General features: G+C 51.7%; 2 protein-coding genes across 2 annotated transcripts; one reads left to right on the top strand and one right to left on the bottom strand.

Moving 5' to 3' along the window:
• Window positions 1-6,217: 6,217 nt before the first annotated feature.
• On the bottom strand, window positions 6,218-7,174 carry LOC127396214 (olfactory receptor 14A16-like). Its single transcript, XM_051643835.1, has one exon. It carries the CDS (start codon window positions 7,172-7,174, stop codon window positions 6,218-6,220), a length of 957 nt encoding a protein of 318 aa, XP_051499795.1.
• Window positions 7,175-17,807: 10,633 nt separating this feature from the next.
• Window positions 17,808-18,779, top strand: LOC127396213 (olfactory receptor 14C36-like). Its single transcript, XM_051643834.1, has one exon. The coding sequence runs from the start codon at window positions 17,814-17,816 to the stop codon at window positions 18,777-18,779; it is 966 nt and encodes a 321-aa protein (XP_051499794.1). The 5' UTR covers window positions 17,808-17,813.
• Window positions 18,780-21,248: the final 2,469 nt, after the last annotated feature.

Here is a 21,248-nt window from a genome sequence, read left to right as displayed (position 1 = left end):
TCTTTATTGCAGTGCTGGGCAGCACTGGGGAGTTCTCCACCATGAGTGCTCCAAGGAGCCAGTGAAACACCCTGACTAATATACACCAAAAACATGCATCTTCAGTTCCATGTCAGTGAGTCCCCAGAATTCTTTTACATAGTCATTTTATTTCCTGGAATTGGCTATCTTTGTAATTATGCCTGCTCGAGGGTCTCCTGTGGGGGTCTTTGTTGATTCTAGTCCTTTGTCGTCTTTGTCCTGTCTCTGTCCTGGTCCTGTCTCCAGTCTCCCGCTGGTCGATTGCCCAGGTGGGTCAGAATCCACATCAGTGTGTCTGTAGGCTGCCAGGGTCTTAGAAGACTTGATGTTATCACAACCTCCAGGATGCTTGGCATAGTTGACTGATAGTTTCACAAAGCACCTTGTTTTAAAAGCAACCCTTAGTATAGCAAATTCATTATTTTAGTAAACTTTTATGAGGCTATATTTCTATTGAATTTACTAACAAATATTCTATGATGTATCAACGTCATAATGGATGACGTAATAAAGGGTGATGTCACAGTGGTGATTTCATAGCAGATGCCGCCATAGTTGGTGATGGCATAATAGGTGACGTCATACTTGATGATGTCATTAAGGATGATGTCATAGTTGTTGAGGTATCATAGTTGGTGACGTCATAGTGGATGATGTCATAATGGGTGACGTCATAGTGGGTGATGTCAAAATGGGTGACGACATAATGGATGATGTCATAATGGGTTACGTCACAATGGGTGATGTCATAATGGGTGAGGTCATAGTTGGTGATGTCATAATGTGTGACATCATAATGGTTGACGTCATAGTTGGTGATGTCATCAAGGATGATGTCATAATGAGTGATGTCATGCTTGGTGATGTCATAATGAGTGATGTCATGCTTGGTGACGTCATAATGGGTGACATCATAATAGGTGACGTCATAATGGATGACATCATAATGGATTATATCATAATGGGTGTCGTCATAATTGGTGATGTTATAATGGGTGACATCATAATGGATGATATCTTAAAGGTGACATCATAGTTGGTGATGTCATAATGGAAGAAATCATAATTGGAGGTATCTTAATGGGTGGCGTCATAATGGATGATATCATACTAGGTAACGTCATAATGGGTGATTTCATAAGGGGTGACGTCACAATGGGTGATGTCATAATGGGTGAGGTCATAGTTCGTGACATCATAATGCATGATGTCATACTGGGTGACGTCATAATGGGCAACGTCATAGTGGGTGATGTCATAAAATGTGACAGTATCATGGGTGATGTCATAATGGGTGACATCATAACGGGTTATGTCATAATAGGTAACGTCATAATGGATGATGTCATAATGGGTGACGTTTTCGTTCATGACGTCATAATGGGTGATGTCATAATCAGCGATGTCATAGTTCATGACGTCATAATCAATGATGTCAGAATGAATGATGTCATAATGGGTAATGTCATAATGGAAGATATCATAATAGATGATGTCATAATGGATGATGTCATAAAGGGTGACATCATAGTTGTTGATGTCATAATGGAAGACATTATAATGCATTACATCATAATTGGAGGTATCGTAATGGGTGTCATCATAATGAATGACGTCATAATAGATGATTTCAGAATGGGTGATATCATAACGGGTTATGTCATAATAGGTAACGTCATAATGGATGACGTCACAATGGGTGACGTCACAATGGGTGACGTCATAATGGGTGACATCATAGTTGGTGATGTCATAATGGGTGATGTCATAGTTGGTGATGTCATCAGGGGTGATGTAATAGTTGGTGATGACATAGTAGATGACATCATAATGGATGATGTCATAACGGAAGATGTCGTAATAGATGATGTCATAATCAGTGACGTCATACTTGGTAATATCATAATGGGTGACGTCATAATTGATGACATCATAATGGGTGATGTCATAATGAGTGACGTCATAATGTATGATGTCATAAAGAGTGACGTCATAGTTGGTGATGTCATAATTGTTGATGTCATAATGCATGACATCATGATGGATGATGCCATAATGGATAACATCATAATGGGTGATGTCATAATGGAGGACATAATAACTGGTGATGTCATACTGGGTGATGTCATAATGGATGTCGTCATAATCCGTGACGTCATAGTGGGTGACGTCATAATGGGTGTGTGGGTAGTTAGGGTCTGGCGGCCGGAAGATTTCGCGCTGTACGGAAAGATAAGGCCCCTCTCCTAATAGCCAATAGCACTTAGTTCACGATGTAAGCAGACGGAAGTGACACCACAGACCTAACTCATATAAACACCGCGGTAAACACTAATAAACGCCATTTGCCATCCACCACATTGGTGTCTGTGAGCTGATGGACCGAGCGGCCTGGGGTTGGCCGCCGTGCCGTTCTTGAACCAGGTCGTCACGCCTTCCACGAAAGGCAACAGGTAATACAGCAGAGGAAGTCTTTGAGAAAGGGAGAAAAGTGATCCAGCTTCTGTCAGAACCTGGCTTTGCTCTAAAGAGAAGCAAGGTCAAGGGACCTGCCAGAGAGGTCCAGTTCCTAGGAGTCAGATGGCAAGAAGGGCACTGACACATCCCTCTGGATGTGGTCAGTAAAACAGCAGGCATGGCTGCACCCACTAATAAGAGACACAGACCTTCTTAGGCACAGTGGGGTTTGGAGAATGCACATTCCCAGGTACACTCAGACTGTGAAACCCCTCCATGAAGTCACCAGAAAGAAAAGGACTTTTCCATGGGGCCCTGAACAGCAACAGGCTGTTGAACAGATAAAGCCAGAGATAGTCCACACAGTGGCCCTGGGACCTGTCCGAGTAGGACAGGAAACCAAAACTGTGCTCTACCCTGCAGCTGGTGACAGTGGCCTTGTCTGGAGCCTCTGGCAAAAGGCACCTGATGAGACCAGAGGTCGTCCCTTGGGATTTTGGATCCAGCAGTATAAAGGCTCAGAAGCCAATGCTACCCCAGGTGAAAAAGAGATACTGGCTGCCTGTGAAGGAGTGCGAGCTGCTTCCCAGGTCATTGGTGCAGAAGCAACGCTCCTCCCAGCACCTGGCCTGCCAGTCCTGGAATGGATGGATAAAGGGAGGGCCTCACCCACACACCATGCCACCCATGCCACCTGGATCAAGTGGATGGCCCTGATAACACAGCGAGCTGGAAGAGGGGCCCCAGTGGCCCAGGCAGGGTGGAGGTGATTCCGAACTGGCCAGAGGCAAAGATTTTGGAATGGCACCGGACGAGACAGGGACTGGTGCAGAGGAGGCTGCCCCAGGTAATCAACTGTCAGAGCATGAAAAGCAATTTGCTCTTTTCACTGGTGGATCCTGCCATCTTGCAGGAAGTCATTGGAGGTGGAAAGCTGCAGTCTGGAGTCCTACGAGACAGGCTGCACAAGCTGAGGATGGAGAAGGTGGCTCGAGGCGATTTGCAGAAGGAAAGGCCGTCCAGCTGGCCCTGGACATTGCAGGGCGGGAGCAGGGGCCAATACTTTACCTCTGCACGGGTTCCTGGGTGGCAGCAAATGCTTTGTGGGGGTGGCTAAAGGGATGGAAACGGTACAATTGGCAGCGCAGGGGGAAGCCCCTTTGGCCGACCCCAGTGGCAAGATATTGCTGCCTGATTAGAGACATTGGCAGTAAAGGGACGGGACGTAGATGCCCACGCACCAAAGAGCCAGGGCACTGGAGAACAGAAACACAACCATCAAGCAGAGCAGGCAGCTAAAGTGTTGCAAACAGATTGGGATGGGGAGTACAGAGGTGAACTGTTTTTAGCCTGGGGGGCCCATGACACGTCTGGGCATCAAGGATGAGATGCAACGTACCCATGGGCCTGTGACCGAGGGTTAGATTTAACTCTGGGTACTATTGCACAGGCTATCCATGATTGTGACATACGTGCCCAAATCAAACAAGCCAGATGGGTAAAACCTTTGTGGTGCCACGGACGTTGGTGCCAATAAAGGATGGAGAAGCCTGGCAGGTTGATTCCATCACCCTCCCTCAGACTCGTAACGGCAAGCGATGTGTGCTTACAGTGGTGGGAGCAAGCACTGGGTGGCTGGAAACGTATCCTGTCCCTCATACCACTGCTCCTAACACTATTTTGGGCCTTGAAAGACAAGTTTTATGGAGACATGGTACCTCTGAGAGGATCGAGTCAGACAATGGACCTCATTTCAGGAACAGCTTAGTAGACAGCTGTGCCAAAGAGCATGATATTGAGTGGATATACTTGGCGGGTAGTGCAGGAGGATGGGGAAGTTCAGTGTGTTCCACAGGGGAGCTTAACCCTGGCTGAGAGTATTTAGTTTGGGTTGTACAGTTTTAATTACTGCATGACAGTCATAAGTTGTTTTCAGTGATATGTCTCAAGGAGAACAGAGTGGCACCCAAGAAGAACCTGCAGAACAAGAGCATGAACTCCAAGGGACCCTGTGACACCTCCTCTGCCCTGAGAGACTGCCACGGTGGATGGAAATCCAGAGCCTGGACCCAATGAACAATATTGCACAAGGACAGTTCACAACCTGGTGAATGATTGTGACGGGAAGTGGTTTGGAATAAGGGCTGTGATGTTATGGTTTGGGAGACCCTGGCTGAGGGAGTTGAGGCTACTCAGCCCGGAGAAGAGAAGGCTCTGGGGAGATCTTAGAGCACCTTCCAATGCCTGAAGGGGCTCCAGGAAAGCTGGGGAGGGATTTTCATGAGAGAGGGCAGTGGTAGGACAAGGGCAGTGGTTTTAATCTGAGACAGGGGAGATTTAGGTGAGATAATAGAAAGAAATTCTTTACTCTAAGGGTGGTGAGGAGATTGAATGGGTTGCCCAGGGAGGCTGTTGATGCCCCATCGCTGGATGTTTTTAAGGCCAGGTTGGACAAGGATTTGTGCAACCTGGTCTAGTGTTAGGGTGCCCAGTTCATGGCACGGGGGTTGGAACTTGCTGATCTTTAAGGTCCCTTCCAACCTTGATGATTGTATGATTTTTTGGAGACAGTAAAACCGCCCTGTACAGCCTGCTCTAGGTGAACCTCCTCTGGCAGGGGCGTTGGACTAGATGATCTCCAGATGATCTTCCAGCTCTGACAGTTCTGTGATTCTGTGATCTCTGTGCCCTCCCATACAAAGACCCCATATCTACTCACACTTCCCTCCCTGGCCCTTGCTTTGGCTTCCTTTGTACCTTCATTTGGTGTTTCTGAGCTTGTCACCATAGGCATTCCTACCTTGGCCACATGAATAAAACTACTGCCTTCACCTGAGATATGTAGTGTTCTGCAATTCCTCATGCTCTGATCTTGCCAGAGGCCCCCCATGTCAGGGTGAGCCACCTCTATACACACATTAACAGGGGTCCAAGCACAGCTTCACTCCTGGGAGATTTAAAAAACTCTGGGATTCTGTCAGAAGAAACCTCACAGAGTTTTACCCAGAGAAGCAGTCAGTCCTTTGCCAGGGGCAGAATCATCCCCAGAATGAGGGCTGGCTGAGAGCTGAGCAACTCAGCAGTGACCCTGAGAAGAAGGGCCTGGGCATTCCAGGAGTGTCCCAGGAGCCAGTGGTGTGTGCTCAGAGTTATAAGGCCAGTTGCAAATAGGGCAGCAGAGTGACTGCATCATTGGGAAGGGAAGAGCCATGGGTGTCACCTCGCTGGATTGTGTGAGGCCCTTGACGTGGCCCCTCAAAACATCCTTCTCTCTAACCTGGAGAGAGAAGGGTTTGATGTGTGGACTGCTCAGTGGATGAGGAATAGGTGAGATGGTCAGATCCAGAGGGCAGTGGTGAATGGCTCAGTGTCCAGATGGAGATGGTGACAAGTGTCCCTCAGGGGTCCGTCCTGGGACCAGTCCTGGTTAATATCTGTATCAATGACCTAGAGAGCTGAGTGGTGCAAGTGACATGGCTGGGGGACAGGATGCCATGCAGAGCAGCTAATTTGGGTTACTGGACAGCCAAGGACTCAGAGCAAGTGTTAGAAACTTTAATCATGGATCAAAGGAAACAAAGCAGGTCCGTGTCTCAGTTGTAGCGACACAAGTGCAAACATCTTTGCAGGAACAAAACCATGGATGACAATAACAACCACCATGGAGCAGAATATCAAAAAAGCAGAAAACAAAACTGAATAAACAAACAAAAATATTATGTCATAACAAAAAACTGAGTCATTTGTGGAAAGAGGCTTTAAATCTCTCACTCTTTAACAATGAAGAAATCACTTTCCTGAGGGCGTCCGTGAGCTCCTGGTTCCTCATGCTGTAGATGAGGGGGTTCACTGCTGGAGGCACCACTGAGTACAGAACTGCCACCACCAGGTCCAGGGATGGGGAGGAGATGGAGGGGGGCTTCAGGTAGGCAAACATGCCAGTGCTGATGAACAGGGAGACCACGGCCAGGTGAGGGAGGCAGGTGGAAAAGGCTTTGTGCCTTCCCTGCTGAGAGGGGATCCTCAGCACAGCCCTGAAGATCTGCACATAGGACACCACCATGAAGACAAAACAGCCAAATGCTAAACAGGCACCAACCACAATAAGCCAAAGTTCCCTGAGGTAGGAGTGTGAGCAGGAGAGCTTGAGGATCTGAGGGATTTCACAGAAGAACTGTCCCAGGGCATTGCCCTGGCAGAGGGGCAGTGAAAATGTACTGGCTGTGTGCAGCAGAGCACTGAGAAACCCAGAGGCCCAGGCAGCTGCTGCCATGTGGACACAAGCTCTGCTGCCCAGGAGGGTCCCGTAGTGCAGGGGTCTGCAGATGGCCACGTAGCGGTCATAGCACATGATGGTGAGAAGGGACCACTCTGCTCCGAGGAAGAATAAAAGGAACAAGAACTGTGCAGCACATCCTGTGTAGGAGATGGCCCTGGTGTCCCAGAGGGAATTGGCCATGGCTTTGGGGAGGGTGGTGGAGATGCAGCCCAGGTCGAGGAGGGAGAGGTTGAGCAGGAAGAAGTACATGGGGGTGTGGAGGTGGTGGTCCCAGGCGATGGTGGTGATGATGAGGCCGTTGCCCAGGAGGGCAGCCAGGTAGATGCCCAGGAAGAGCCAGAAGTGCAGGAGCTGCAGCTCCCGCCTGTCTGCGAATGCCAGGAGGAGGAACTGCCTGATGGAGCTGCTGTTGGACATCCCAGCCTTTTCCTCAGGAGGTGCTGCTGCCAGAGGAGGAAAGCACATTCACAAGTCAGGACAGCCCTAAGGAAATCTCTTCCCATTCCCTCCCTTCACACCCCAGCCCCTGAAAATAGACATTGTCTCCTTATTTACAGAAACTTCTTGGATCTCCCTGGCTGGAGCTCTAGTCATGTGGGTCAAGTGTGCTGTTGGGAGCTGAGCTCCCGAGGAGCTCTCCCTGCTCCACAGCAGGGGGGAGCTGGGAAATGTCTGCTTCAAAAATACCCTCTGTTCCTCATCTGTGATCCACTTGTGCATATTCCTGTAGGAGAACCTCCATGAAACTCCTACAGCTGTGGTGCCACCAGCAGAGCTGGCTGGTCCCAAGCCCTCCAGCCCAGCATGTCCAGAGAAGCTCAGCTGGGCTGGGCCCAGCGGTTTTGCTGCCCTGGCCACAGCTGCCTGAGAGCTCCTGCAGAATCGGTGTCTGAGCTGCACCTTTGACACACTTGTCCTTAGGGAGCCTGAAGGGAAGGGCAAAGACAGCACAGGCAGCAGCCCCATCCCACCCAGCCTGTGCTCAGCTCTGCCCTGCAGAGCCCTCCTGGAAACAGGACCCTGCCCAGGGGCAGCTCTGTGCTGGCCACTCCTGAAGAGGAGACCAGATCAGCCCTGGGGAGAGCACAGAGCTGAGGGCAGTGCTTCCTGCAGGCAGAGGAAAGGCTGAAGGCACTTTCTCAGGGGCCTTGACAAACCTGCTCCTCTCTCCCTGCAAAGCTGCAGGAGTCTGGGTCTCCTGTCCAAGCCAGCAGCTCCAGGACTGGTTCCTCCCCCCCGCACAGAGGGGCATGGAAAGAGACACTCACCATGCCCTGGGCTGTGAAGATGTCTCCTTCAGCAGCTCTCAGCCCTCCTGCCCCTCCTGCCTGCCTTTATCCTCTCTCCCTGCCTGGCTCCTCTCCCCTGCTGCCTGCAGGCAGTGCCCTCAGCCCCTGCTGGGGCTCCTCTCCACAAGGCAGGCTCAGCTGCACACTCCCAACTTTCTGCAGCATTAATGGGTCCCAGGGAGGACCATTACCAGGAAAGGCTGCACAGGGGCTGCTTAGAGCAGGAACCTGGAAGCACTCATGGCAGGCAGGGAAAGGCCATGGCAAGGTGGCTCTGATGAGCAGTGAAGCTGCAGAAACCTCTCCAGAAGCCAGAGTCAGGTGCAAACTCCAGAGTTTCTGGCAGTGTGAAGGGGTCCCACTGAGGGACATCCCTGACAAACCTGCCTGGGCTCTGGTTAGAGCTCCACAGCCCAGGAGATCAAGACCTGGGCTGGGGGCTCTCAGCCATGGCTGTGCCCCCAGCTGTCCCCACCACAGGCTGTCCTACAGTGTCTGACTGCTGCAGCTCTTTCCCTGCAGGCTGTGGACATCCCCCTGCTTCCCAAACTGGCCACCCATGGTGATGTCATGGCCATACATCCCATTTAAGGCTCTACTGCCCCATTGTGATGTCATGGCCATACATCCCATTTAAGGCTCTACTGCTCCATGGTGATGTCATGGCCATACATTCCATAGAAGGCCATATGAGGTACTGAGGCCTGAACCAAAGAAGACCTCTAGAGGAATCTCACAACCCAGCACTATATATATATGTGTATATTTTGATGACAATCTTTAAATACCTGGTGCAACACTTACTGTGTAGCTGTAACCAGCAGACAGATCTCTCTTTATTTAGAGGCACGCTGCAAGGCCGTGAAACCAGACATCTGGTCTTGGGGAGACTTATATGGTTCAAGGCAAAACAGAGAGAGATTCCACCCACCCACCCCCCTTTGGCCCAGCCAGTCACTAGACTGGTTTTGAAATGAGTCCCATTGTCTGACTCAAGTCTTCCTGGAAGGACCATCTCCTTCATTCCTTCCATTTAGCAGCCCTTGTACACGTCTCAAGAGAACAGCAGTGGGTTCATTGTCTCAGGTTCTCGTGTCCTCTTTATAAGATCACACTAGAGAGACCACAGGTGGCATCCAAGTGGGTCCTGCCTCTCTTGCTGCTGTCTCCTAGCAGGACGTGTCCCCTTCATGGCTGCAGCACCAGCCTTCCCATCTGTCAGGCATCTTGTTCCTTCCCTCAGTCATTTCTTCCATGGCTGAGGTGTGGAACTGATGGGGATCAGAGCTCATGTCTCCATAGTGTGATGCTTTGAAAGCCACTTCACTCACAGTTGGTCTTTTGTAGCCACCAAATCATTCCCTGAAGGAGAACATCTGGGCATGTGCTGCTGGCACAGCCTGCACAGACCTCTGGAGCATTTGTGTGTCGCACAGAACGTCACCAGGATCTGTAACCCCTTGTTATCATAGATCACCTCTGGCACAGCCAGTTCTCTCAGACACGTGATGTCTCTCTCAAGAGTGGCTGTTCTGCTTCGGCGCCAGTCGATGTCACCCTTGTGGGGGTATCTCTGCCTCACAGCTGAAAGAAGTTGGCTCCACAGGCTGGGAGTTCCTGCCTTACTCCCAAGTGCTCTGTCAATGCAGCATCTCTGGCCAGGGATCCCAACTGCCTGCCTTCTCTTTCGTCCGTGTCAGAGATTTCAGCCCCACTGTCAAAGCAGCAGAGCAGCCAAGGCAGAAGGGGCTCACCTTCATGGAGGGTCAAGTCCTTTCTCATGAGGTGCAGTTCCTTTAGAGAGAAAGGTTGGACAAGGTCATCGTTGTCATCTGCTCGAGAAGGGCCTGCTCCTCCATCTGCTTGAGAATAATCTTCTCCATCACTCTCTTCCTGGTCCTGTGGAAGCTGTGGAGATTTCAGACAGGGATGAGCTCTGGGACCAGTTGTCTTTGCCTTTCCCTTGATGACAGGATGAACCTTTACTCACTGGATGGAGGGCGAGTGGCCTTGGTCTTTGCAGCAGCAGCAGTGGTGGCAGCAGCCTTGCCTGTGGGGGAGTGGCAGTGAGGGGAACAACATCTTGCTCTACCATCCACAGAACATTCTAAACATTCAGCAGAAGCATCCCTACTGAAACCTGCCATTCAGATCCAGAGCTGGGAGATTCAGCCCGAGACAAAACGCAGAGGTAAAGCTGACCCTGCCATTACCAACATGGACCTTTCTGTTCACATCAAAGCCCTTACTACACACTGCCACCCTATAGATCAGTATCAAAACCCCTGTGAGCACTAAATATCTTCTCACAGGAGAGATGATGGCTTTGGCTACAGCCTTATAAATAAAAAACAATGACATACATGAACCAATCACATCTACATAAAAGAATCAGCAGAGCAGCTCCACAGAGCAGGATGATCCCAGCTGCACACCACATGTACAACTGCATCTTGGGAAAAAGCTGCAGCAGAAACTTTGCAGGAAGTGTCTGTTCAGTTTTTATCCCGTCAGTAGACTTAGCAGAAGTGCAGCCCATTGCTACCTGAGGGATTCCTGCCATCACAGCTGGAATCTTCAACATTCACTAATGACTTTCGAGCCTGGGCTAAAGATTCAGCCCCACGTGGGGCACCAATAATTGCTGTCACGGTTTGACTCAGGATGGGAATGGAAATGGCCTTTGTCTAGACAGTCTGCACCTGGAAGGACAGCTTTAGAAAGGGCCATTGTCTCATGACCACCAGGCAAAATTTCGTGTTAAGGCTCTGGAATTGATTTCTTCCTTGTCCCTTCTTGGGGTAGCCAGGAGGTGTTGCACAGTTTTCCTACAGTTGGTGTTGCTCATCCTCCCACCCACTGCCCCCAAGAAGAGTCCTGACCCACAAGTGAAGGGTAGGATCTGCCTTCCTATTGCCTGGGGCTCAGAGTTTGGCCTCACTGCTTCATAGAATAAATAAAGACACTAAGAATTCTTAGCTTCAGAGCCACCTGCACAGGGACTTTGCCTCCCTGCAATCACAGCCTCCAATTACCTGCTCTAACGAGTCCCTGGGGAGGCTTTGTCAGCAAAAGCCCTCAGTGGGGCCAATCACTGCTTCAAGGTACTTTCAGTTTTGCTTCTGGCTTCTCAAAACCAACCATTCATTCATTCATTGATTCACCCATTTCTCAGCACCTGCGGTTCCTGGACTCAGCACCAAATACACTGTGGGGCTCATTAAGATACAACAACCTTAACGAGCTGTGACTTTTCCTGTAATGATCTTCAGGTCCTCACAACTTGAACAGCTAATTGGAGTCTTTTCATAATGTAGTTAAGGAGGAATCTTTCATTATGTGCCTAATGAAAATGGCTTGGTTTTCCTTATTTGAAAGGCTCTTTTGTGGCTTCTCAGCTTAGAGCAGAGATAAAGGCAACTCAATACAAGATGAGAAAGGAAAAACTAACCATGAGATAAAGCCAAATAAATAATTTGTCAGACTTGTTCTAAAATTAATGTAAAAAAATGCAAGTAAAATATTAAAATATTGTTGCTGCTTCACCTCAGTTTCAGAGCTGTATTTTCCTTCACAACTGCTTTAAAAATATTTGAAACATTCTATTTTTAAGTGAAATCTATATTGTAGATATTTTGTTACGTTATAATTAATTATGCTGTATTTCATTATGTATTTCTCTTAGATGTTGTATAATTGCATTTGCTTAGCATACATTTTAAAACTCTTTTTTTATTAAATATCTTAAAACAGTATATAAATATAATAAATTGTTCAAAAAGACACCCTAGACCAATATCACTTGGAGAATGCTTATATCAGCTCTTCTCTCAACTGAAAATCATCCAAAATACCCTTTGAAATAACCCCCATTTTTATGAGGTACTGTCTGAAATCTTCCTCCTGAACTACATGATGAAAATGCTCCCAATGAGCTGTAAGGGTCTTGAAGACCTGAAGAGACAGGGAGACAAAAGGCTCGTTAGGGCTCTCTGCACTTTAATGACTCCCAGGGTGTGTTTGGTGCTGAGTCCATGATCCTCAGGTGCTGAGGGAAGACTGAACAAAGTGCTCAGGAAGCCAGAAGCAAAACTGAAAGTGCCTTGAAGCAGTGATTGGCCCCACTGAGGGCTATTGCTGACAAAGCCTCCCCAGGGACTCCTTACAGCAGGTAATTGGAGGCCACTGTCAAAGTAATTAAAAAAACTGTAAAACACGAAAAAAAAGCTTGTTAGTGCTTTGTCATACTTGCTTGTTAGGATGAGGATGATCTAGCTCGTTAGGGCTAATGACATGAACCTCAGATACTGAGAGAAGCCTGAACAAAAGGAAGGACCCTGAAGCACTCAGGGGTCCCCCTGAGCCTGACAAAGCCTCCCCAGGGCCTCGCTAGAGCAGATCATGGGAGGCCATGAGTGCAGGGAGGCAAAGGCCCTGGGCAGGTGCCTGTCCTGCTGAGAAACCCTTTGCTTTGTTGGATGGAGCAGAAAGGCCAAGCCCTGAGCCCAGGCCCTGGGAAGGCAGATCCTGTCCCTCTCACAGGGCTCAGGGCTCTTCCTGGGGGCAGTGGGGGCTGAGGGGGAGCAATGACAAGGGAAAGGAAATGCTGTGACAGTTTGGTTTTGGATTTTTTATTATTTTTGGTCATATAAATATATTTTTTTGTTATTAGGATTAGGATTATATTTTGTTTCAATCATTAAGCAGTTCTCAACTCAACCCACAAAAGTTCTTTCCTTTTTCCCCCAGTTCTCCTTCCTGTCCCACTGGGAGGAGGCCACGTGAGCGAGGGGCTGTGTCTTGCTGAGTGTCTGGCTGGGGTTAAACCTGAACAGTCCTTTTGATTTGTGGTGCCAACGTGGGGCTGGAAGGGTTCAGATAAGGACAGCTCTGAGCAGAGCATGGTAAAATGAAGCAGTTATAATTGTTCATTGTATTGGTTTCACAGTCACTGGGCACCATGTTGGTTGCTTTGCTCTCTGAGCTGTTATGAGAGCTGTGGGATGTCACACCTTCCATGCTTCTGGAGGTGCTGGTGGTCACCTCTGGAGCCTGGCTCAAGGGCATCACTGGGCTGGGCTGTGTGACCCTGATGGTGAGACTGACCCAGGATCCAGAGTCAGCACTGCTGTCACCTCTGTCCTTCAGCTGCAACCTCCTGGAGACTGTTAACAATGACAGTCCTCACCATTTCTCCCCGCTGAACCCATGGATGGAACAGACATCTCTGGCATTCAGGGGCCCTGAAACACCTGCTGCAATCAAACAAGCCCAGCAGTTCCAGCCTCCCTGCTTTGGAGGACAATGGCTGAAAGAGAACTCTGGGGAGGTCTGGCACATGGATCATATCACACTGCCACCAACCACCAAGGCAAGTGCCATGTGCTCACCAAGGTGGAAGGAACCACCGGATGGCTGGAAACATCTCCTGTGTCCCCTGCCAGCACCCACACACTGTCCTGGCCTTTGGAAAACAAGTCCTATGTGACATGGTACCCAGCAAGGATGGAGTCAGACTGGGCCAAAGGGCACTGAGTGGGTGTATCACAGCCCCCAGAGGTGCCAGAGGTGATCTATGATAACAAGGGTGTCACAGGCCGGTACCGGGGGCTCCTGGCTGTCAGGATGTTTCTGTGACTTCCCCCCCCAGTGTGGAGGGGTTTGTGAATGAGCCCGAGGGTCACACGCGGCGCTGCCTCTCACGGAGGAACGGCCACCGCGGGGCCGTATCTTAGAGGGTAGATCAGAACACCCTCCCACCACGCTCACAAATTGCTACTGAGGCCAATGTTTACTTTATGAATTAATCGGTTTATTAAGGGTCAACACTAATTAAGGGAACAAGGTTCAGGAGAGGTTGTCCAGGTGTGTATTGGAAAAGGGATTCCAAGGTACTATGGTCTTATTAAAGGCACACTCTGAGGAGGAGTGTAAAATCAATGGAGTGAAAGGGCAGGAGTTGAGCCCGGCAGGAAAGTTAGAGTGTGAGTGTGTGTGTGTCTGTGTGTGTGTCTGTGTCTGTGTGTGTGTGTCTGTGTGTGTGTGTGTGTGTGTGTATTTACCCTCCTTCCGCAGCGCGTGGTTCCCGGGATGCGCTGGCAGGCTCGGCAGGAGATCCGTGGGGGGGCTTCCCGGGAACCGGGGCGACCCCTCCCAGCAGCAGCAGCTGCACCAAGCACGGCTCCAGTCCCGAAGCAGATGACAAACGCAGGCTGGGCAAGCTCCTACTTTGGTCTGGTTTGGTTCAGGCTGGGCAGGCAGGGTCCCCGGGGAGCGGGCACAGGTGCCCCCCTTTCCGCTTCTCCGGGCAGCGGTCGCGGGGCAGCCCCCCCTTCCCTCTCGGCTCCTCCGGACAGCGGGGCTGGCGTTCCAGGGGCTTCTGCTGCTGCAGCAGGGTCTGCTGCAGGTTCCCATGGCTTCTGCTGCTGCAGCAGGGTCTGCTGCAGGTTCCCATGGCTTCTGCTGCTGCAGCAGGGTCTGCTGCAGGTTCCCACGGCTTCTGCTGCTGCAGCAGGGTCTGCTGCAGGTTCCCATGGCTTCTGCTGCTGCAGCAGGGTCTGCTGCAGGTTCCCATGGCTTCTGCTGCTGCAGCAGGGTCTCCTCCTGGGCAGGCAGAGAGCACCAGCCTGCAGATCTTGCCCTCTTTTATAGATCAGAAATCACTGTTCGAGAAAGTACCTCTGTTCAAATTAGCCAGTTAGCCCTGTCCAGGTACGTCCTCTGTCAGAGGCATCTTTAACCTATTGTCCCTTCTTCTGCCAGTTATCAAAACCCTTATGCTCTTGTCTTGCTGTGGAGTTATCTGGTAGAGCAGGAGGCCTCTTCCACTCAGTCCTTTGCCAAAAGAGCAAAAAGACACCACTCTTGCTTTGCTGCTTGAAAGGCATTTTGTTCAGTCTGATGTGGGGGGAGAGAAGATGGACCATTCCCCAAAAAGAGGTTACAGATCCTGCTGACGTTCTGGGTGACACACAAATGCTCCAGAGGTCTGTGCAGGCTGTGCCAGCAGCACATGCCCAGATGTTCTCCTTCAGGGGATGATTTGATGACTACAAAAGACCAACTGTGAGTGAAGTGGCTTTCAAAGCACGACAGTATGGAGACATGACCTCTGATCCCCATCAGTTCCACACCTCAGCCATGGAAGAAATGACTGAGGGAAGGAATAAGATGCCTGAGAGATGGGAAGGCTGGTGCTGCAGCCATGAAGGGGACACGTCCTGCTAGGAGACAGCAGCAAGAGAGGCAGGACCCACTTGGATGCCACCTGTGGTCTCTCTAGTGTGATCTTATAAAGAGGACATGAGAACCTGAGACAATAAACCCACTGCTGTTCTCCTGAGACGTGTCCAAGGGCTGCTAAATAGAAGGAATGAAGGAGATGGTCCTTCCAGGAAGGCTTGAGTCAGACAATGGGACTCATTTCAAAACCAATCTAGTGACTGGCTGGGCCAAAGGGGGGTGGGTGGGTGGTATCTCTCTCTATTTTGGCTTGAACCACATCAGTCTCCCCAAGGCCAGATGTCTGGTTTCATGGCCTTGCAGCGTGCCTCTAAATAAAGAGAGATCTGTCTGCTGCTTACAGCTACACAGTAAGTGTTGCACCAGGTATGTAGAGGTTGTCATCAAAATATACACATATATATATAGAACTGGGCTGTGAGATTCCTCTAGAGGACCTCTTTGGTTCAGGCCTCAGTACCTCATATGGCCTTAAATGGGATGTATGGCCATGACATCACAGTGGGGCAGTAGAGACTTAAATGGGATGTATGGCCATGATATCACCATGGGTGGCCAGTTTGGGAAGCAGGGGGATGTCCACAGCCTGCAGGGAAAGAGCTGCAGGAGTCAGACACTGTAGGACAGCCTGTGGTGGGGACAGCTGGGGGCACAGCCATGGCTGAGAGCCCCCAGCCCAGGTCTTGATCTCCTGGGCTGTGGAGCTTCTCTCTGCAGCTGCTGCCTACAAGGAGACATCTTCTCATGAGAGCAGCAGGACTCCATGGGCTCCTCATCACACCTGTGAGCCTGAGAAAGAGTGTCTCCTAGTCCTGCTCCAGGCACTGCACATCCCCACATCCCAGTGCCCAGGCAGAGCCCTGAGCAGGATCTCTTCTCCAAGGGCCTCTGGGTCAGGGCTTGCACCTTGGAATCATCTCCCCCAGCCAGGCTGACTCCACCTCAGAGCCATCTTGTCCTTGCCTTTGCCTGCCTGTCAGCAGGGCCTCCAGGTTCCTGCTGTCACCAGAGCCCAGGCAGCTTTGTCAGGGATGTCCCTCAGTGGGACCCCTTCACACTGCCAGAAACTCTGGAGTTTGCACCTGACTCTGGCTTCTGGAGAGGTTTCTTCAGCTTCACTGCTCATCAGAGCCACCTTGCCATGGCCTTTCCCTGCCTGCCATGAGTGCTTCCAGGTTCCTGCTCTAAGCAGCCCCTGTGCAGCCTTTCCTGGTAATGGTCCTCCCTGGGACCCATTAATGCTGCAGAAAGTTGGGAGTGTGCAGCTGAGCCTGCCTTGTGGAGAGGAGCCCCAGCAGGGGCTGAGGGCACTGCCTGCAGGCAGCAGGGGAGAGGAGCCAGGCAGGGAGAGAGGATAAAGGCAGGCAGGAGGGGCAGGAGGGCTGAGAGCTGCTGAAGGAGACATCTTCACAGCCCTGGGCATGGTGAGTGTCTCTTTCCATGCCCCTCTGTGCGGGGGGAGGAACCAGTCCTGGAGCTGCTGGCTTGGACAGGAGACCCAGACTCCTGCAGCTTTGCAGGGAGAGAGGAGCAGGTTTGTCAAGGCCCCTGAGAAAGTGCCTTCAGCCTTTCCTCTGCCTGCAGGAAGCACTGCCCTCAGCTCTGTGCTCTCCCCAGGGCTGATCTGGTCTCCTCTTCAGGAGTGGCCAGCACAGAGCTGCCCCTGGGCAGGGTCCTGCTGCCAGGAGGGCTCTGCAGGGCAGAGCTGAGCACAGGCTGGGTGGGATGGGGCTGTGAGCAGGGCCAGGGAGGAGAGGTGGGGACAGCTTCCAGCAGGAGCAGCTGCAGTCAGGTCCCTTCCCCGCAGCAAGCCCTTGGTCTCCTCTGCTCCACAGCAGAGCTCCTGGCTCCAAGGCACTGGGATCTCAGCCTGAGTCACCTGCTTAGCAGCTTGATCCCTGCGGAGGAGAAGCGTCCAAGTGCCACCTCAGGGTGCCTGTCCTCCCTCTCTGGGAGCATCGGGGCATTTCTCCATCTGGCCCTGCTGCCTGTGCTGTCCTTGCCCTTCCCCTCAGGCTCCCTGAGGACAAGGGTGTCTAAGGTGCAGCTCAGACACCCATTCTGCAGGAGCTCTCAGGCAGCTGTGGCCAGGGCAGCAAAACCGCTGGGCCCAGCCCAGCTGAGCTTCTCTGGACATGCTGGGCTGGAGGGCTTGGGACCAGCCAGCTCTGCTGGTGGCACCACAGCTGTAGGAGTTTCGTGGAGGTTCTCCTACAGGAATATGCACAAGTGGATCACAGATGAGGAAAAGAGGGTATTTTTGCAGCTGACATACTTTTCCCAGCTCCCCCCTGCTGAGGAGCAGGGAGAATTCCTTGGGAGCTCAGCTCCTCTCAGCACACTTGACCCACATGACCAGAGCTCCAGCCAGGGAGATCCTAGAAGGTTCTGTAAATAAGGAGACAATGTGTGTTTTCAGGAGGTGGGGTTTGAAGGGAGGAAATAGGAAGAGATTTGCTCAGGGCTTTTCTGACATGTTAGTGTGCTTTCCTCCTCTGGCAGCACCTCCTGAGGAAAGGGCTGGGATGTCCAACAGCAGCTCCATCAGCCAGTTCCTCCTCCTGGCATTCGCAGACAGGCGGGAGCTGCAGCTCCTGCACTTCTGGCTCTTCCTGGGCATCTACCTGGCTGCCCTCCTGGGCAACGGCCTCATCATCACCACCATCGCCTGGGACCACCACCTCCACACCCCCATGTACTTCTTCCTGCTCAACCTCTCCCTCCTCGACCTGGGCTGCATCTCCACCACCCTCCCCAGAGCCATGGCCAATTCCCTCTGGGACACCAGGGCCATCTCCTACTCAGCATGTGCTGCACAGCTCTTGTTCTTTGTCTTCTTCCTTCAAGCAGAGTGGTCCCTTCTCACCATCATGTGCTATGACCGCTACGTGGCCATCTGCAGACCCCTGCACTACGGGACCCTCCTGGGCAGCAGAGCTTGTGTCCACATGGCAGCAGCTGCCTGGGCCTCTGGGTTTCTTTATTCTCTGCTGCACACAGCCAGTACATTTTCACTGCCCCTCTGCCAGGGCAATGCCCTGGGACAGTTCTTCTGTGAGATCCCCCAGATCCTCAAGCTCTCCTGCTCACACTCCTACCTCAGGGAACTCGGGCTTCTTGTGGTTAGTGCCTTTTTATTCTGTGGCTGCTTTGTCTTCATGGTGGTGTCCTATGTGCAGATCTTCAGGGCTGTGCTGAGGTTCCCCTCTCAGCAGAGAAGGGTCAAAGCCTTTTCCACCTGCCTCCCTCACCTGGCCGTGGTCTCCCTGGTCACCAGCACTGGCATGTTTGCCTACCTGAAGCCCCCCTCCATCTCCTCCCCATCCCTGGACCTGGTGGTGGCAGTTCTGTACTCAGTGGTGCCTCCAGCACTGAACCCCCTCATCTACAGCATGAGGAACCAGGAACTCAAGGATGCTGTGCAGAAACTGGTGACTGGAGGATTTTCAGAACTGCTCACCTGGTTGTCTTCTTGTGCAAATCACTGCTGATGTATCTCATTGTTTGTGCAGCCCTTTTTTGCTAGCTCTTTTGGAGTGTGATTATCAACTTCATTCACTTTGCTCTGTTTTGCTTTTTCTGTTGTTGTCCAGAAAGGAATGTCAGTACTTGTGCCCTTTCTAATTCTGTGTCTGTCCAGCTTGTGTTTGACCCAGAGTCTGTAAATTCGGAGCCGTGTTGTCTGTGTGTTTAAACAGAATCCAGACCTTCCAGCACTCAGAGATCCTTCCTTGGAGACCTTCTCAGAGCCTCTGTGCAGAGGGGCAGGGTAAGGGCTGCACAACAGCACTGCCAGGGAGCACCAGCACCTGGGCATATCCAATCTGTTCCCTTCCCACTTTCCCAGGGTTGCAGGCTGCCTGGCACCAGGATCTCCTGAGCATGCCAGCCAGAGAGACACTGCCACTGACCTGCATTGCACAGAGTCATAGAGTGGGCTGGGGTGGAAGGGACCTTGAAGGTCATCTAGTTCTATTGTCCTGCATGGACAGCAACACCTTTCACTTACATTATGTTTCTCCAATCTCCATCAAATCTGGCCTTGAACACTTCCAGGGTTGGGGCAGCAACAGCTTCTCTGGGAAACCTGCACCAGTCTCTCACTACCCCCAAAGGAAAGAATTTCTTAGTGAAATCTACTAAAAATCCCTTTTTTTCACATTGAAACTCTTCCCTTCTCATTCTGTCACTGCATGGCCCTGAAATAAAGTCCCTCTCCAGCCTTCCTGGTGAGATGAACCCCAGTGAGCACAACCCCCCAGCTCTTCCTGGGGGGCTGTGAGGGTCTGTAGGACAGACAGTGTCTCCAGGTCACTCCATGTTGACAGCAACGTCCCCTGCAAACCACCTGGATGCAGCTGAGGGATGTGCTTCCTTGAACCAAGGGCCACCAGCCTGTCCCAGCTGCTGGCCACCATCTCTGCCCACAGGGCTGTGAGTCCTGTTTTGTCAGCCTGTTGCACCTGGGAGTGTTTCCTGCTGGTGGCCACAGCCTGCCTTCAGGGCTGGGCTTGCTGTCACCTGCCTCTGTCTGCAGGATTCATGGGCTGGAAGGTCGGTCCTGAGCAGGCAATGGCACCTGGGTCAGGGGTGTTTAGGTTTGAGTGATTCTGGCCTGGTGTTGAGCACCTGTAAGAGGAACTAGAGAGAGGGTCCTTAACTCCCTGAAAGACCCAGGAGGGTTGGAACAGGGATGGGTCAATATTCCCCCTCTTCCTGCCATACTCTACAAAAGCAGGAGAACCAGAAGCTCAGGCCCTTTCCTTCCTCTGCCTCCTTCCTTTCTGCTGCTGCTGATGCTGCCTGGGGATTCTTCAGTTCACCAGGTGCTCTCTGGAATCCAACTCCACCAGGTGCTGGGAGGAGCGCTGGACCCTTCTCCTGAAGTGGCCTTGCTGCAAGGGACCCTCACCCACCCATTCCTGCCATCAGCAAGATCAGTTTTGTCCATATTAGGACAGAAGTGTATAGATCTGTTCTTTCCCCATGTGTTATTTCCTTACCCACATTGCAGTAAATTCATTCCTGTTTCTGTTTCCAGCCCTTAAGTCTCTTCCTTATCCTTCTGTCTTCCCTTGGGAGGGTGGAAGGGGGGGAATAGACAATGATTTATAGTTTTATGTCCTATTTGCCACCTCAGTTGTTTTCTCATTTGGTTCAAGCAGTGGTTGCTGCTGGGAGGAGCTGGGCTGAGGGTTGGCTTGGGCAGTTCAAGGGCGACTTGAGGATTTGGGTGTTATGAGAAATGATTCTGCTCCTTTCTCTGGCCAGTTCCCCGTGCCCGAGCCTGGGGGCCCCAGGCATGGCTGTTCCCTTCTGCTTGCATGAGGGCTGTGCCTGCTGTGTGCCAGGGCTGGCTCCAGTTGGGAAGTGGTGCAGGAAACCTGCCGCTGCCAGCCCCCCAGGGCCCCTCCTGCTGCCCCCGCTGCTGCTGCCCCCACGGCCCCTGCCGCTGCTGCCGCCCCCGGCGCTGCTCTGGGGTCAGCGGGACCTGCGGCAGCGCGTGACACCGCTCCCCTCAGTCCCAACCAGCCCTGGGGGCTCCAGGAACAAGGCGCAGAGAGCACGGGGAGAAGTCAGACCGCCCGGGGAGGGATGAGGACTGGGAGACAGGGGCAGGCGCTGGTCCAGGGGAGAGGCAGCCTGGGGCAGGAACAGCACACGACAGCGATTCGGGCCTGAGATCAGGGTTAAATCCCTGCCCAGGAAGGAGTCACGGGATGGAGGAAAGGATCCTACACACAGGGAGGATGAGTCACTGATTTGGAGGCTGTTGGGGTGGGATGGCCTGGGAGCTGCTGGGGCAGATCTGGAGGGCAGGGAGGCTCTGCAGTTGGGATCCTTAGCCAGAGATGCAGGCATTGATAAGATGGTTGGCAGGAAAAACGGTCCTTACAGTCTCTGGCACCACCTTTTGATGGCTGTCAAAAGCCAGTATCCCCACAGGGAGGACACTGGAT

This window comes from Apus apus, unplaced genomic scaffold (assembly GCF_020740795.1).
Source record: "Apus apus isolate bApuApu2 unplaced genomic scaffold, bApuApu2.pri.cur manual_scaffold_34_ctg1, whole genome shotgun sequence".
Classification (NCBI taxonomy): domain Eukaryota; kingdom Metazoa; phylum Chordata; class Aves; order Apodiformes; family Apodidae; genus Apus; species Apus apus.
Note: the sequence above shows the minus strand (reverse complement) of the source record. Positions and strands in the feature narration are given on the sequence as shown.